This window comes from Schistocerca nitens, chromosome 8 (genome assembly GCF_023898315.1).
Source record: "Schistocerca nitens isolate TAMUIC-IGC-003100 chromosome 8, iqSchNite1.1, whole genome shotgun sequence".
Taxonomy (NCBI): domain Eukaryota; kingdom Metazoa; phylum Arthropoda; class Insecta; order Orthoptera; family Acrididae; genus Schistocerca; species Schistocerca nitens.
The window spans coordinates 22,451,487-22,469,745 of NC_064621.1; the positions used below are offsets into that span (position 1 = coordinate 22,451,487).

Below are 18,259 nucleotides of genomic sequence, written 5' to 3' on the forward strand. Positions count from 1 at the left end.
ATATGCCAAGGAAAGTAGAGCGTACCGGTTGGAGAGAGGAGCTGTGGTCTGAAATTAACTGCATGGTATCGGGGTCTGCCGATTGCAACCGAGGTAGGTCTGTTAAGTCAATTAAGGTTGTGACAGCGCCAACATGCGAGAGAAAATCAGCGACCACATTGTATGCTCCCCGGATGTAGCGAATGTCATTTGTAAATTGCAAGATGTAATCGATATGACGAAAGCGTCGTGGGGGTGGATCAGCCGCAGGATTTTTTATGGCAGGAACCAACGGCTTGTGATCAGTGAGCACATAGAAATCTCGTCCCTCAACATCAGTTCTGAAGTGTCTTATGGCCTCATAAACTGCAAGTAATTCTCTGTCGAATGCTGAGTATTTCTTCTGAGCGTTTTTTAGCTTTTTTGAGAAAAACTGCAGGGGGGTCGTAACATCGTTGTATGTCTGACTCAGTACTGCACCGATAGCATTGTCACTAGCGTCAGTAGTGATAAACATTGTGGCGTCCGCCCGTGGGTGAGCAATAGTGACAGCGGAGGCCAACAGCTGTTTGAGTTCATTAAATGCCTTGTCCATGTCTGGTGTCCATGGTACCTGGCGGGTGCCAGAAGTTTGTGGGCCAGCGAGAGCATCTGTGAGAGGAGCCTGCACCGCAGAAGCGGCTGGCAAATGTTTCCGGTAATAATTAACTGTTCCGATGAACCTGCATAATTCCCTATAGGTCTGAGGATGTAGCATCTCGAGAACAGGCTCGATCTTGTCCTGTGGTGGTGTCAGACCGTCCGATGACACAACATAACTTAGGAATGTGACGGATGACTGGTGCAATTGAGTCTTTTTATTGTTCAGTTCAATACCAGCGGCTGCTAAAATATCCGTCACGACTTGAACACGCTCCTCACTCTGTTCTACAGTAGAAGCAAAAACCAATATGTCGTCCATGTATATGAAACAAAAGTCTAGATGGGATAAAGTTTGATTGATGAAACGCTGCCACGTTTGGGGGGCGTTTTTCAACCCAAACGGCATAAATTTGTATTGGAACAGCCCGAAGGGAGTGGTTACGGCAGTCTTTTCAATGTCCTCCAGAGCCATAGGAATCTGATGAAATGCATGCTTACAGTCCAAAACAGAGAAGTACTTTGCACCTGCGAGCGCATGATTGAAGTCTGCGATGTGTGGAACCGGATATTTATCAATGATGGTGCGGGCATTTAAACGCCTATAGTCTCCGACCATACGCCAAGTACCGTCTTTCTTTTGGTCAAACAGGATACGACTAGCCCAGCAACCGGAAGAAGGTTCAATTATTCCCTTTTGTAACAGATCGTCCAATTGTTCTTTTGCAATTTTCATAAATTCCGGCTTGAGGCGGCGTGGGCGTTGCAATATGGGCTGCCCATCAGTTAGACGTAACCGATGAACTGTGCCATTAGTGGCTACTGCAATACATGGCGCGGCACGACAGTCAGATGTCCGTGAAGCGGAGCAGGCAGTGGCGGACGGGCCAAGCTGTGGCGCTGAGGGCACGGAAGTACAGGTGTGCCACCCGCTCGTAGGCTGCGTAAAGGCCGTACACGTGTTAACATGGGCGAGGTTGGTACACTGGTTCTTGGTAGCGGGCCGTGCCGCTACGAGCGCTGTAGGCATGAGTGGGCGTGGCCGGACAGCAGATGGCTGTAGTTCATTGCCACGAGCTTGGCAAGTTAATTGTCCATTCAGAACGCAAGGAGCATGAGCACTCGGGCATACCCTATCATTACAAAACGGGGTGCTGACACAGTTTACAGAGTTCACAACATTGTCGTTAACGTGCGCGGGCACGGGAACACCAGATTGGTACGGACTGACCTTGTCTGTAGCCGACGAGTCGTCTGCTCGTAGTGCCGTGATGCGTTGTTGTGAGGAGGCCAACTCGTGGTGTATGTCGCGGAGATGCAGCAGCATTTCCTTACGTTCCATCCGCAACTTCGAAGACTTGGCGCACTCCACTAGCCATTTGTTTGTCCAAGATTGCAGCTCCAAGGATAGGTTTACACACTTCTTAGCACAGCACACGTTTGGTGTTAGCCGAACTGTCACTCGGCGAAGCGAAAGGAATATGTTTGTTAAGGGAGGGGTAAAACACAGTATTTTGCACAAAATCTAGTGACAACTGATAGTGCTTGAGGAAATCAATTCCGAGAATAGGTTCTTCAATTGTTGACACTAGAAACGTCCACTCCAGCTTGCACTCGGGCGAAAGTTTCACTGTATACAAAGTGGAACCCGAACACTGTAGGGTAGACAAGTTCACTGCACGAAGTACTGTTTTGTGTGGTTGCACTTTATTGGATGCTAGGCGAACCGGCAGCAAAGAGACGTCTGCGCCAGTGTCTACCAGAAAACATACACCTGATCGTAAATCGCGAACACAGACTCGATTGTCCGAAACGGAGTGCAACCTGGGATGGTGCCCGTTGTTTACATCGCAGGAGGTGGCACCGTAGCCTACCTGTGGTTGGAGTTTGGGTAAGAACACGGTGACTGGCATTTGCGAGCTTGCTCCCCGAATCTCGCGTAAGGTTGGGCGGGCCTGTGCTCCTGTGGGTAGTTGCTAGGTGACGGAGTATGTGCCCCAGAGTCTTCCACAGAGGCCGATGCACTGTCGTTGCGGGGAGTTGAAGGTGCAGGCAGGGCAGCTAGTTTAACAAACTTGTTATTAGCAGCACCAGACAAGGGCGTGGCGTCAGAAAGCGTCTTAGTGCGGCCACGTCCAGAATGCAGTGCACGGAGCTCCGTTGCCTGGCGGAGTATGCTCTGTCGGCGGCGCGTAAATGTTCATTTACTGGCCTATCTTCATATGCGGAGATTGCAGTCTCGACAGGCAAAGGCAGCTTTTCAGTCCAGATTTCTGCGAGCGTGTCATCAGGCATAACTTGCTCATCGACGAGAAGACGGATGCACCGCCACAGCTGGGACGGAGACCTGTCGTCGAGATGCTCTTCGTAGATGAGCTGTCGCACATTTTCTCTCCTGGTTTTAGAGACACGCTCCAGTATCGGCTGTTTCGCCACAGCATACTTCCCTGCTAGGGGGGGTGCTTTGACCAGATCGTAAATTAAATCGACGCGGGCGTGAAGATGGTTCATGAGGCAGGCGATGCGTGCGTTGTCGTCCAATGCATAGACATTGAATGTTTGCTCAACCAGGTTAAACCAGAACTCCGGGTGAGCGGGTTTGAAGTCTGATAATTTCGGCAGATTCGGCACTGCAGTCACTGGGGAGGTGCGCCTATTACTTTGAACGGAAGTAGAGCATGCAGAAGATTGCGAGTCCGAATTATTGGCATCCCGTAATGTGGGAATTGCGAAATTCACTTGACGCCGGAAGGGGGGGGGGGGGGGGGGGGCGGCGGCTGAAAAGCGACGGACGCTCGAACGGTGTGAGGATCGTAGTCAAAATGTGCATTCTCATTGACGTGGTAGCTCGGAGAGAAGCCACAAGTGCTTAAGTATGCCGGTGAAATGTCCATTATGCACACAGTATTCACTCGACCGTGAGTGGTGGGGCTGGTTGTAGATGTCGGAGTAATTACTGTCCAGCACAGAATTGTTGACCTGATTAGAAGCAACACAAGGATCCCACACACGTCCACTAGGATGCACACTCGGAGTGATATTTGCTGTTTGGCGAGCATTGAACACCTGTTGACTAGCCGGCGCGGAAGGATCCACACGTGGTGGGAGCTGATTCGAGTTTGAATTTACTACTGGATTTTCCAAAGTAGCAAAACCTCGCTCGACGCCACGAACTGTATTGAACTGTGTGTTTGACACAGGAGTAGAAATGTTCTGACCACCACTCTGTGGAGAACACGTGGGCACGTCCAGGCTAACAAAGCCAGAGTCCACGACCATTGGCAGTTGGAAGAAACTGGCGGCACTCGATGAATTCCACTGCATGTTCTGAATAAAGGATTCCGAAGATTCTTGCGGCATGTCCACTACGATGGCAGGAGTGCTGGAGAGATGTTGCTGGAATCCGGGCGGCGGTGAATGCTGAAAGGCCATTGTCTGGATCTGAACAAAGGCCCTCGCGATCGCGGAGAAACCCGACGCGGTAGGCACGTAAATAACCTTCGGGCGGTAACTCGGACTCGTATTACACAAAAACGTGGTCACCAGTGAGGGAATATGGTATAGATGTAGGTAAACAACTAGAATTCTCTCATATACAGATTTATTCTCACTTAGCTTCTACACAGATACAAGTCCGGAGGCTAACCGCCGTTAGCGTCCAACATCCTGCCCCAAAGCCCTCTCCTCAAAGATAGCACACTTGCGCACAGAACAAATATCGATATTTATGGCGCTCTATGCCATGCTGGTTGCTGAGTGGAAGTTTTCTCTAGTGCACATAGTAAAGTTTAACTTGAAACCAGATTTTTGGATTAAATCGCAAAATTTTTCTATGTCACAGCTTTCAATTCATCTATTTAAGTTGAAGTCTCCTGCAATCACAATCTTTTTCTTGCTTTCTTTTTAAGTTTATCAAAGAGATACTGAAATTTTTCTAAGAACAATTTAGTAGTAGAATTTCCAGGAATTCTGTAAATTGATATTATCACAGTATTTAAATCACACAGCTCTACACAACAGCTTTCAAAAATACATTTTTCATTTAGATAACTAAAATCTTCCTTCATTTTAAAGTTTCAGGAGGCATGCAGTAAGATACAGGGGCTGCCATGAGATTTGTGTTTTCTACAAAAGCTGCTGACAAGTTTGAAATTACTAATTTTATTTAGAACATCTACACATTCGTTTATGAGCCAGTGTTAAATTTAACCAGACTACCTTTATATCTGCCAGTTCAGAAAGTATAACTTGCAGTCCATCAATTTTAGAGTAACCTAGATTTGAACATTTTTCCGCTAAACTATTTATATTTAGATGCATCAAGATAGAATTTTTGAGTTTTTTTATATTTAGAAGAGCCCCACTTGTTCCATTATATTCATAGTTTCCTTGTTGGATCACCACTTTTGTTTTCTCACCCCTTTTGGAAGTTTTCAGTTTTCCTTGCTTTTAATGATTCTACAGATGTATATGATCATTTTGCTGAAAGTCATTAAACCTAACCTATTCAAGTGCAGCCCATCCTTTCCCAGACACTTACCACTTACAAGTTTATTTGAGTCTACAAAAATTGCACCCAGCTTGTCGCACTGTTCCCTGATTCCACTGTTTATCTTATTTATGTATGTATCACTTACTGACTTCCTGTGTAAAATTACACGAATGTCAATTTTTGAATTTGCAAACACACTTTTTGCTGAGCAGATCAAGTTCTGTGTTTCACTGATTATTTTTTCCTCACTGCTGTTCCAGATGGAATTTGTTCCGACATGAATGAAAACACCTTTATATTTGTCCTTTTTTTCATTTCCACTTTCAGTTTCACTTCATTTCAAATTTAGAATATTTTGAAAGTGTCTGCTAACCTGATGCGATTGGATTCCAGGACGAACATCGATTTCACAGCCTGGAGCTGTAACATTTTTCAGTACGGAGTCATCAACAACAAGAAAGTACCTTTTTTGAATCGGTTTTGGTGCAGCACTTCCACGTTTGTCCTTTTTGCAGGTCACTGTTTCCCATTTATATTTGTTTACAGATGGTCCGGTGGGTGGGTTTTCTACATTGTTTCTTATCACATTTCACACACCATGTTTATTAATAGTAACCTCACACTTTTTGAAGATGATTTAGTTATCTACAATGAAGTTATGTCTGAAAGAAGCTGCAAACATATCACTCATGCTACACATTGTAGAATACTGCTCAAGAGTGTGAACCCATTCAAAATAAGACTATGAGGGATTTTGAATATATACAGAGAAGAGCTGCACAAATAGTCACAGGTTTGTCTGATCCATGGAAAAGTGTCAAAGTGACGGTGAAGAAAGTGAACTGGCAGACTCTTAAAGACAGACATAATCAATCCTGAGAAAGACTACTTACCAAGTTTCAAGAACAGGTTATAAATGATGACTCTAGGAATGTACTACAATTCCTGTATTGCTCCCACAGGGATCATGAAGACAAGATAAGATTAATTACAGCACACACAGAGGATTTAGACAATTATTCTTCCCACATTCCATATGTAAATTAAATGACAAGAAACCCTAATAACTGCTGCAATTGGACATACCCCATGCCGTGCACTTCGTAGTGCTTTGCAGAGTGTAGCTGTAGATGTAGAAGTAGTTGTAGTCAAATCCTTGCACAAAAATAAGGAAGTTAGGCATGTGCAGAACTATAGGTCTATTGCCCTAACCTTAACATTTTGCAAACTGATTAAGGAAATATTGTTAAAAGGAATCTTGGAACATTTTCAACAATGTTGACATATTAGGTGATGTCCAGGATGGTTTAAGGAAAGATCAAAGTATCATGTCAGCAGCAGTACAATTTGTCCATTATCGACTTGAAAAAATAAATGGAAATCTCCAAACAGTAGGAGTATTCAATGAACTGTAAAAATATTACATCACAATGCAATATCATCAAAAATTGTGATTTATAGAATTCTTGGTTGTCCGGCTGGGTCACGTCATAATTCCTCCATGATATTTTGGCAAACAGATGTGCTGCCATCTTTGGGAGGTCCCTGATAAATGCTGTGCTGCTCCTCTTGGCATCTTATATAAGTTTGCCAGTAGCTACTCTACCACTTCGCTTCTTTCACTGTCCATAAGGCCACCGTAGCGAATGGTGGTGATGGTGGAGGAAATGGCACCTAAGTCTGCGCACGGCCTGCAGCGTCCATGCTACTGCCGCCAGGTGCAAACGCCACCATCTGGAAACGCCTCTTTCTTTCCAGGTTCTATGCAGGGTTCTACAACTTACTGAGTTGCAGGACACTATCCTTATTAATTAGACCATTTTTCAGTCTGATTTCTATGGCCTCTTTAATTACACAATCTCAGACAGAGGAGGACTGCCCAAGTATTTTGGTAATCCATAGTGTGACCACTTCCTACACTATGGTCAGCCATGGCTGATTTGGAGGTCTGGTGTAGTTTAGTTTAGCGTTTATGTTCACAGTACCTTTCTTCTACCATGTGAATCGTTTTCCCAATGTATGTTTTGCTGCACTAACAGGGAATTTAGTAAACATCTGGTTTGCAGAGGCTTAGATCTTCCTAGCAGAGTTAAGTTTTCACAGGAGGTTGAAAAACACATTTTACACTGTGCCTCTCTAGGATTCTGCTGATTTCTCTGGAAGTATTTCTGGAAAACAGTATGCACGCCAGTGATTTGTGTTTTGTTTTCTGCTGTTGCCTTGGGACAGTATGTTTGAATGTATCTCTTATCTGCTTGTTGCTGTACCCATTTGTTCAAATGTCATCTGGAGGTGCTTCAGCTCAGCTGGATGGCTCCTTTTGTTGCAGATTGATCTTACAATGATATAGCAATATCAGTGCTTGAGAAAGGATTCTACTTCGCCCTGACTCCAGCATCACTACTGATTGTGGACATCATAAGCAGTGTGGAACAGGCCATCTATGCTCTATCAGCGGATTAGGCTGAAGAAATATGCTGTGAATCGTGTCAGGTGCTCACCAGGACTGCACCATAGAGGGTAACCTTTCAAATGTAGAGAGAGTTGCTATCTGCAAGCTACGTAACGATCCTGAGCTGGTCGTCATGCCTCCTGACAAAGGGAACTCTACAGTATAGCTCCTACACTCAGAATATAAACAGAAAGTGTATGAACTTCTTGATGACGTAGCGCACCGGATGACAGAAGTAGACCTGACAAGCCATCCCCAGAGAAGAACCTAAGAACTTCTTTGAAGTACCTTACATGTGAAAACTGTCAAAAAGCTTTGACCACGAGCTGCTGCACCACCATGACAGTATGGGATGCCAAAGGTCCACAAAGAAAATATCTACCTGTGTCCAATAGTAAAACAGAAGCAGCAACATATGGGCTAGCTAAACACCTGACAGCTCTTCTGAATCCATCTGTGGGAAAATGCAAACATCACAATCACAATTCCACTCACTTTGTAAAACAGCAGCAAGAACTTAGCCTCCATGATTTTGACCTGTTGGTGAGTTTCGATGTAGTGTCCCTCTTCACTAGGGTACCACTGAAGGACTCCATGGAATTGCCAAGCAAGAAATTGCTTTGAGTTTGTACTTACTTCAACGTATTTCCTGTTCAATGGAAATTACTATGAACAGAGAGATTGCATCACCAGTTGTGGTGAATTTATTCATGGAGAAGTTCGAGGAGAAGGCTCTGGAACAAATTCAATAAAACCGACTAGTTTCTATTGCTACATACATGACATGTTTGTCATTTGGCCACATGGACAGGGCAATTTAAGTGAACTCCTCCAACATCTCAACTCACTGCATCACAACATATAATTTATGATGGAGGTAGAACAGGATGGTACGCTTCCACTTCTTGACGTTTCAGTGAAATAGAAACCCGATGGCAAGCTGGGACACAGTGTGTATAGGAAGTCTATACATACTGATATGTATCTGCATGCCTCCAGAAGCCATCACAACTCGCAGCATGAAAGCATTTTATGCACCCTTGTTCATAGGAGCTGAGCTGAAGCACCCCAAGACAATATTCAGAAGAAATAGGTACAGCAATAAGCAGTTAAGACATGCATCAAGACAGACTGTTGCAAGGCAACACCAGGAAAAAGAAAAATACAAATCACTGGCGTGCATAAGTGCATACCATTCATCAGAGACACTTCCATAATAATTGGCAGGATCCTAGAGTGACACAATGTAAAATTTCTATTTCAGCCTCTTGTGAAACCCTTGACTCTATTAGACTCAGTAAAGAATGATCTAGGCCTCAAAATCATGTGTTTACCAAATGCCCTGCTAGTGCAACACACCATACATTAGTGGAACCATTTGCACAGTAGAAGAGAGGTGTTGTGAACAATGCCATACTGAACAACACCAGGCCACCAAATCAGCTGATGTTGACCATAGTATAAAAACTGGCCATACTATGGATTACAAAAACACCAAAATACGTAGGCAATCCTCCTCCTTCTGAGACTGAATAATTAAAGGGGCCATCAAAATCAGACTGTAAGATGGTCTAATTAATAAAGATAGTGACCTACAACTCAGTCAGGTGTAGAGCCCAACACTGAACCTGGAAAGAAAGAGGTGTTCCCAGATGGTGGCGTCCTCGCCTGATGGTGGTAGTGCAGATACTGCAGACCACAGCACGAGCCAAGCTTCCCCCACCACCGCCACCATCTGCCACGTCGACCACACGGACAGTTAGGTGGTGGAGGGGGTAATGACCAAAATATATAGGATGCCAATAGGAGCAGCACAGTATTCAGGAAGGACCATCTGAAGATGGCAACATGTCTGTTTGCTGAAATGTTGTGGAGGAATTATGACATGACCCAGCAGCACATTTCTATAAGTAAGCAATATGCTGAGGACACGTCAAGTCGCAAAAATTGTGATGACTGGCGTCGCTGGAAAACTCATGCAATTGTTGGAAACAGATTTAAAAATTAGATAACAGTTTAAAGAAATTAAGTAGCATAATGGAAAAGTACTGAAGAGGAGACTGTCAGGAATAAGAAGTATACATTTTGGTGTCCTCTGGGCTCCATTTTATCGCTACCATTCATGTGTTGTGTAAATGATTTTCCAAGTCCTCTAGATAATAAGTATTTTACCATTACGCATGCCGATGACACGTCTAGTGTCTGTTGTATGGACACTAAGCCCTGCCTTAGTAAGGAGACTCAAGACTTTATTGAAAAACCAAGAGCTCAGTTTGAAAGAGACAATTTAAAAAGTTAGCACATGCACTTCAAACTGAGTGGTACAAATAGGAAAAATATTGTGAATAATGAGATTCTGTCAAAAATCCATTCAGAATGCAAAATTTTGGGTTTATATATAGATGATAGATATGATACACATTTTGCTTTGTTTTAAAGCATCTTCAGTGGCTAATGTAACAATATGGTTTCTCTTAGAATTCTGTTTGCTAGGACCATGAATAGTTCTCATGCTTTAACTTGCTGCTATTAAACAGTTTTTACTTAGTTTTAGTTCTCGTGTTTTTTTCTTTTATTTGTTTCCTACTTAATTCTTTACGTCCTTTTACACTCATGTACTAAATTGTTTGCATAGCACTTCACTGATATGAAATATATTTATGTTTTCATGTTGTGTAGGTACACTGCCATCCCATAATCTCATGTATTATGTTTTGATACCACAGGACACAGTCATCTTTTCTTTTGTTTTAGTAATTTTGGGAGCATCTCCCTATTGCTTTTGTATGCCAGCAATGTTTATATTTTCCAACTGGTGCGTGTGTTTGAGGCTGAATCTGTCTATTTTCATGTCTGTATCTATTGTGGTAGGGTTGTGGTTTTCGTGTCGGAGATGTTCTGCAAATGTTGAATGCCTGGTGCCATATTTCCATACTCTTTTATGTTCTTTGGGTGTTTGGGTGTGGGTGTGAATGTTTTATAAATCTACCATTCATAAAAATTTTTAACTAATCATTCAGTATTCTCAATTATGTGTACATTCAAAACAATGATAAGATTTCAATTTTTACATAGCATAAAATCAAATTACGACACTGTTTCTGCATAATTACACCAGTAATTTCGAATTAATAGAAGAACACCAAATCCACTTGTAAGTGGAGATATCTTGTAGTCAAGGACCAGCTGAAAACTTAGAAGACTGGATTTAAAAACAGCTCTCTGAAAGTATGGCAAATACACAATTATCCAAAACTCTTGTTGAAAACACATATCTGACAACAAGCAAAGAATTAAATACAACAGCACATAATTACACATATTTGCAAAGCTCACTTACCAATACATGAATGTCCAGAAGGTGACAAGACATACCCCGGATAGCAGTCACATCGAAAGGAACCATCCATATTTGTGCACTTCCCATGTGCACACATACCTGTTTCTTCACATTCATTGTGATCTGAAATGAAAAAACAAAAGCCACTAAATACCAGACAATGTTAGAAAAATGCAGTACATCTTGAGAATATGAATAAAGATAACACATGATGTCATCATTTAAAAATATCTTTATTCACTTCCCATTCCAATAGCAAAGTTAGGAAGTTATTATTGTTTTTATTTCAACACAGTAGCCACAGTAAGAGAGGGGCAGTGATAGAAATATAAGCAGAATCAGACTACCACAGTAAGAGAGGGGCAGGGATGAAATATAAGCAGAATCACATCGAGACAAATTGATCTAATGCACTGGACACAATTTTCAAGCGGTGAATGAGAAACAACTACAACAGCAGCTGATAACCTGTCTCCCTCCCTCCCAAAAGAAAAACACATGGGCTAGCACATTTGCATCCCCGCAGAGCATTATCACAAGAATAACTTTTGATTCCTGCATCATATCCTCACACACCCCTAAAAAGCTCCGATCATGCCCAGGGAACAGCTGCAAAGGAGCATCCCCCTCATCACCCAATATCCTCCTGTGCTGGAACAACAGAACCATATCCTTTGGTAGAGCTTCATTTACTTATCATCATGCCTGGAAATGAGGAACATCCTACTTGCATTCCTTCTCACTCTTTCAAAACTGTATTCTGCAGTCCAACCGATCCTAGACCATCCTTAATACACCTATTCCTAACCCCTTGTCACATTGTCAATACCTTGTCCAATACACCTACCTGGCACATCCTACTCAGTCCTATCATAGGCCTTGCTTATCCTATCAGAGGCAGGGCAACTTGTGAAAGCAATTATGCCATATACAAGATCTGCTGTAATTTATTTTATGTGAGCATGACCACCAACCATTGTCTATCCAAATGAATGAGCACCACAAAACCATGGCTGAGAGCACAGAAAACACCCATTGAAAAACACAATGCTGAGCACAACATGCAGGATTTCAATAGCTACTTTGCAACTCGTGTCATGTAGATCCTTCTCCTCAATACAGGCTTTTTTGTACTTTGTAGAAGGGAGTTGTTCTTGCAACATGTCCTTTTCTGCAGTAATCCCCCCGACCTGAGTCTCCAGTAGCCCTCTGCCCTACATCCACCTCCATCCTACCCCACAACCCTGACTTGGTCATCCTGCACCCATGCCATCTTTTCCACAGTCTCCCTCTGTTCAATCATCCCCTCCTGATCCACTCCTCTACATCATTCTGCAAATGTGCATGACTCCCTCTGCATGTGGGCAGAGTGAACTCGCCAGTGTCACATCCCGTACCATGCACCTGCTACCTCTCTCTCCCCTAAGCACCAGCCACCCTTCTCCAAACCACTCTCCCAATGCCCACCTCCCATTCCACCCAGTGCCACTACTGACTGGTCGAGCCTCAGTGCTGACGCAATCTGGTTGGCTGGGACAATGTACCGTATTTACTCGAATCTAAGCCGCACTTTTTTTCCGGTTTTTGTAATCCAAAAAACCGCTCGCGGCTTAGAATCGAGTGCAAAGGGGAAGTTCTGAAAAATGTTGGTAGGTGCCACCACAACTAACTTCTGTCGTCGAATATATGTAGCGCTTCGCAGGCACAAAGACAAATACTGGCACCAAAACATCTGCGTCAGCAAATAAATTAAAAAAAAAAAAAAAAAAAGGTGGAAGACGAGCTTTCTTTCTCCGCCCCGAGTTTCGACCACTGCTTTTTCATACATTATATCCAATGAAGTAAATACAAATTCTGTATTGTTCATCTTCGAATGTAGCAGCATTTCAATGTAATATGAAAATCCGAATTGCAAGACTGTTTGGGATGTTTGTCAGTATGGCCAACTCTGCATTCTTAATTTTTTCCTACCTGTGAGAAGAGATGGTTGCTAATAGGAACTTTTATGAATTGTGAATCACATGCAGTATACTCTTCACCATAATAATAATATGAATATAAACATTTTGCCATGTATTCTTTTGTGTTTGCTGCTATCTCATTTAAATCCTGTCTGCCTAATAAACTACGAAACTAGAGTGAGACAACAGCAAACGCGGAAGAATATACATATCATGTCATGTTTATATTCGTATTATTCTTATGCCGAATAGTGATACAGTCAGAAATGAAGCACGGGAATTGATTACATTTTTAAATCTAAGATGACTCAAATTTCTGTGCAGAATGTAATATACTAAAGAGGCGTCTGCAAAGATTTTCAAATGGAGAAAAATTTTCCCTAAACTCTCGTTCAGAACATGTTCTATCATACGCAGTCTATTATTTGGTTCTTGTTTATCATTATCAAAGAAAGCAGCAGTGTAAGTAACAAAAAATAGCAGTCTCTTGCCATTATTTCGCTAATGAGACGATTCCTCTCTCTTTTTTTTTTTTTAATTGTAAGCGGCGGTAGTGCGCACAAAAGCAAGCCATGCCGCGAGCGGCGACAGGCCGTAAACACGCACTATCAGAATGCGACAAACAATGCATGACACAGTACAGTAATGCATTTTCAGCTTTGAGTGACGTAAACACCTATAACAAAGAGAACGGCACTTATCAGACCAAAGAAAAATAAGCAATCGATTCAAACCAGACGAAGCACGTGAAAAAGGAAGGGTACCCGTATAAATACGGACGGAGCGCCTGACACATAGCAACAGCTACCTGGTAAAGCTTAACTGCTAAGCCTACGACTCGAACCAAACTACTATAGCTGTATTGTCATTCATTCGACCTAAATTGTGTCTCATATTACAATGGACCAACTTTGTTTCGATTTGGAGGTGCGGCCTAAACTTTTCTCTCCCCTTGAATTTTGAGTCTCAGATTTCAGGTGCGGCTTAGATCCGGGAAAATTTTTTTTCCTCGATTTCGAGTCTCATTTTTCAGGTGCGGCTTAGATTCGAGTGCGGCTTAAATTCGAGTAAATACGGTAGCTGTACAGGTGTGTGTGTGTGTGTGTGTGTGTGTGTGTGTGTGTGTGTGTGTGTGTGTGTGTGTGTGTGTGTGTGTGAGCGTGTAAGGTTTCTTCACATTTACTTTGACTTCTGGCCACTTCTCACTCACTATGGAAATAAATTTACCTGATATTATCTGCCCTACTCATTTTAAACGTCAGCATGGTAAAAAAAGCAAATCACTGGAAAGATGTTAATCAGCACTATTTCAAAATCACAGCTTTGCCTTGACAACAAAAAGCACTTTTACTTTTAGTGGTTAAAGGATATGACTTTTTAAAATTGTATGTTAAGCTAAAGAAAAATTGTGATTTGTATTTTATTCGACCATCATGAAGCTAGTCTTGATTACAAATAAATGCTTGTAAGGTTACAAGTAATTATAGCTCTGCACTTGTTGTAATATGTCTATGATATGTTTCCAATACCTATACAGAATTTTCCATCTGATGACACATCAAATCCGGGAAGACATTCACAAGTAAAGCTTCCAGGAGAGTTGATGCAGCGGCCTCCCTGACAGTAGCCTTCAGCGCACTCATCAATATCTGTTGAAGAAAAGATGAAGAAAATTACACTTTTCTTAATCACTGTTATTTTACACAGCTGTAACTTAAATTTATTGTGACTGAAAACAAAGTATGTCTAGCCTGGTAACATAAAACTAAGTTCCTCTCACTAACAAACAATGAAAGCTACAAATTTAATGATTCATGAAAGTACGAGGCCAACATTCCTCACTTGCGAAGAGTGGAACAAAATCAATATCGTGACTCATGAACTATTACAATCAAAGGCTCCTTCTCATATTAAGAAGAAAAAGAAAATAGTATATGGCACACATTCACATCTGTACACCTGAGACCACCTTACAATGTGCATGGCAGGAGGAGGAGGAGGAGGGACTTATTTCACATGCTACTCTCATTTCCTCCCTTTTGTTCGATTTGAAAATCATGTGTAGGAATAATGAGTGCTAATAAGCCTTTCTATGAACTCATATTTATCTCATTTTGCAGTCATAGTCATTTGTTGATGTATAAGGGATGAAGTAATGTGTTACTTATCCCTGCGAGGCACAATGTTTCTCTCAAAGGGCTGGCCATAAGAGTTTAATAATATGTCCATGATGCTTTCATGCATGGTAATAAAACTTTTGATGAAAAAGGCTACTGTTCTCCGAATCTCTGCTACCTCCTCTATTAATCTCACCTGCTGAGAATACCAGATTGATGAACAGTACTCAAAAGTCATATGAAGGAGAGTTTTCTCAGTTACCAACTTTGTGAATGAATTATAGTTTTTTAAACAATGGAAAATCTGGGGTGGAATGGATAGTTGCTACTCACCATATAGCGAAGATGGTGAGTTGCACAAAGGCGCAACAAAAAGACTGTCAGAAAGTTAGCTTTTGACCAATAAGGCCTTTGTCAAAAGAACATACACACATGTACACACTCACGCAAATGCAACTAACACGCAAATAACAACAGTTTCTGGCAGCTGGAAGCAGACTGTGAGCAGCAGGGCATTATGTGAGAGGCAACTGGGTGGGAGTAAGGTGGAGGCTTGGGTGGGAGGGGGAGGGGGAGAGTGGGATAGGGATGAGGGACAGTAAAGTGCTGCTGGGAGCGTACAGGGATGAGATAGAGAGTGGAGCAGATAGGTGCAGTTGGGATGTTAGACAGAGAGGGAGGGAGAGGGAGAGGGGAGGGTTAGGTTAGTGGAAAAGGAGAGAAGTAAAAAGACTCAGTGCATTGATGAAATAGATGGCTGTGTAGTGCTGGAATGGCAACAGGGAAGTGGCTGATGGGTAAGGACACTGACTAATGAAGGTTGAAACCAGGAGGGTTACGGGAACATAGGATATATTGCAGGGAGAGTTTCCACGTGCACAATTCAGAAAAGCTGGTGTTGGTAAGATTCAGATGGCACAGGCTGTAAAGCAGTCATTGAAATGAAGGACATCGTGTTGAGCGACATGTTCAGCAACAGAGTGGCCCAGTTATTTCTTGGCCACAGTTTGTCGGTGGCCATTCATGATGACGGAGGACAGACAGCTTGTTGGTTGTCATGCCCACATAGAATGCAGCACAGTGGCAGTAGCTTAGCTTGTAAATCACATGACTGGTTTCACAGGTAGCCTTGCCTTTGACGGATAGGTGATGTCTGAGAAAGGGATGGTGATGGGAGGATGTGTGGGACAGGTCTTGCATCTAAGTCTATTACAGGGCTATGAGTCATGATGCATGGGGTTGGGTGCAGGAGTGTGTAGGGTTGGATGAGGATATTGTGTAGGTTCAGTGGGTGGCAGAATACCACTGTGGGAGGAGTGTGGAATATAGTGGATAGGACATTTCTCATTCCAGGGCATGACGAGAGGTAGTCGAAATTCTGATGGAGAATTAACTCAGTTGTAGAATGAAGGCTTTCACGACCGGATGACATAGCTGTTGATATACTTTTCGGGATGTGAGGTCGTGGTCCAAGAACTTTTCTGCTCCAGTCGGCAAGACTCAGCGGAGCAGCGCCTCTGAGGAAGTCCAGCGCAGCCTGGACAAAACGTAAGGAGCAGAAAAGTTCTTGGACCACGACCTCACATCCCGAAAAGTATATCAACAGCTAATTAACTCAGTTGCTACGAGGTACTGAATCACATGGGGAATACTCCTCTGTGGCCAGATGGTGGGGCTTCGGGAGGTGTTGGGTGACTGGAAAGATAAGGCATAGGAGACCTGTTTTGTACAAGTTGGGAGGATTATTACCATCTGTGAAGGCTTCAGTGACACCAACAGCATATTTCAAGGGGGACTGTTTGTCACTACAGGTGTGACAGCCATGGGTGGTTAGGCTGTATGCAAGGGACTTCTTGGTATGGAACGGGTGCCAGCTGTCAAAGGGCAGATATCGCTGGTGGTATGTTTGATATGGACAGAGGTACTGATATAGCCATCTTTGAAGTGGAGGTCAACATTGAGGAAGGCAGCTTAATGGGTGGAGAAGACCAGGTGAAGTGAATGGAGGGGAAGGTGTTGAGGTTCTGGAGGATTGTGGACAGGGTGTCCTCACCCTCAATCCAGGACACAATGAAGTCATTAATGAATCTGAACCAGGTGAGGGGTTTGGGATTCTGGGTGTTTAGGAAGGATTCCTCTAGATGGCACATGAATACCGTATTTACTCGAATCTAAGCCGCACTCAAATCTAAGCCGCACCTGAAAAATGAGACTCGAAATCAAGGAAAAAAAATTTTCCGAATCTAAGCCGCACCTGAAGTTTGAGACTCGAAGCAGAGAGAGAAGTTTTAGGCCACACCTCCAAATCGAAACAAAGTTGGTCCATTGTAATATGAGACACAATTTAGGTCGAATAAATGACGATGCAGCTACAGTAGTTTGGTTGTCGTAAGCTTAGCAGTTAAGCTTTACCAGGTAGTCATTGCTATGCATCAGGCGCTCCGTGCATATTTATACGGGTACCCTTCCTTTTTCACGTGCTTCATCTGGTTTGAATTGATTGCTTATTTTTCTTTCTTCTGATAAGTGCCATTCTCTTTGTTATAGGTGTTTACGTCACTCTAAGCTTAAAATGCGTTACTGTACTGTGTCACGCATTGTTCGTCGCATTCTGATAATGAGTGTTTACGGCCTGTTGCCGCTCGCGGCATGGGTTGCTTTTGTGCGCGCTACCACTGCTTATGATTTAAAAAGAAGAAGAGAGAGGAATCGTCTCATTAGCGAAACAATGGCAAGAGACTGCTATTTGTTGTTACTTACACTGCTGCTTTCTTTGATAATGATCAACAAGAACCAAATAATAGGCTGCGTATGATCGAAGATGTTCTGAACAAGAGTTTAGCGAAAACTTTTCTCCGTTTGAAAATCTTTGCAGACGCCTCTTTAGTAATTATATTCTGCACAGAAATTAGAGTCATCTTAGATTTAAAAATCTAGTCAATTCCCGTGCTTCAATTCTGACTGTATCACTATTAGGCGTAAGAATAATACGAATATAAACAGGACATGATATGTATATTCTTCCGCGATTGCTGTTGTCGCACTCTAGTTTCGTATTTTATTGGGCAGAAAGGATTTAAATGAGATAGCAGCAAACATGAAAGAAATATGGTGAAGAGAATACGCGTGTGATTCACAATTCATAAAAGTTCCTATTAGCAACCATCTCTTCTCACAGGTAGGAAAAAATTCAGAACGTAGAGTTGGCCATGTTGACAAACATCCCAAACGGTCTTGCCAGTCGGATTTTCGTAGTACATTGAAATGCTGCTACATTCG

The 18,259-nt window shown here is 42.7% G+C and overlaps 1 protein-coding gene across 1 annotated transcript in view; it reads right to left on the bottom strand.

Annotated features, from left to right (window-relative positions):
- LOC126198519 (fibrillin-2-like) overlaps positions 1 to 18,259 on the bottom strand; it is a 732,236-nt gene that overhangs the window by 322,726 nt on the left and 391,251 nt on the right. Inside the window, exons 11-12 of the mRNA XM_049934905.1 lie at positions 14,393 to 14,512; positions 10,903 to 11,025 (exon numbers count right to left, since the gene is read on the bottom strand). Of these exons, the coding sequence (XP_049790862.1) occupies positions 10,903 to 11,025; positions 14,393 to 14,512 (243 nt within the window). The remainder of the gene's footprint in view (positions 1 to 10,902; positions 11,026 to 14,392; positions 14,513 to 18,259) is intronic.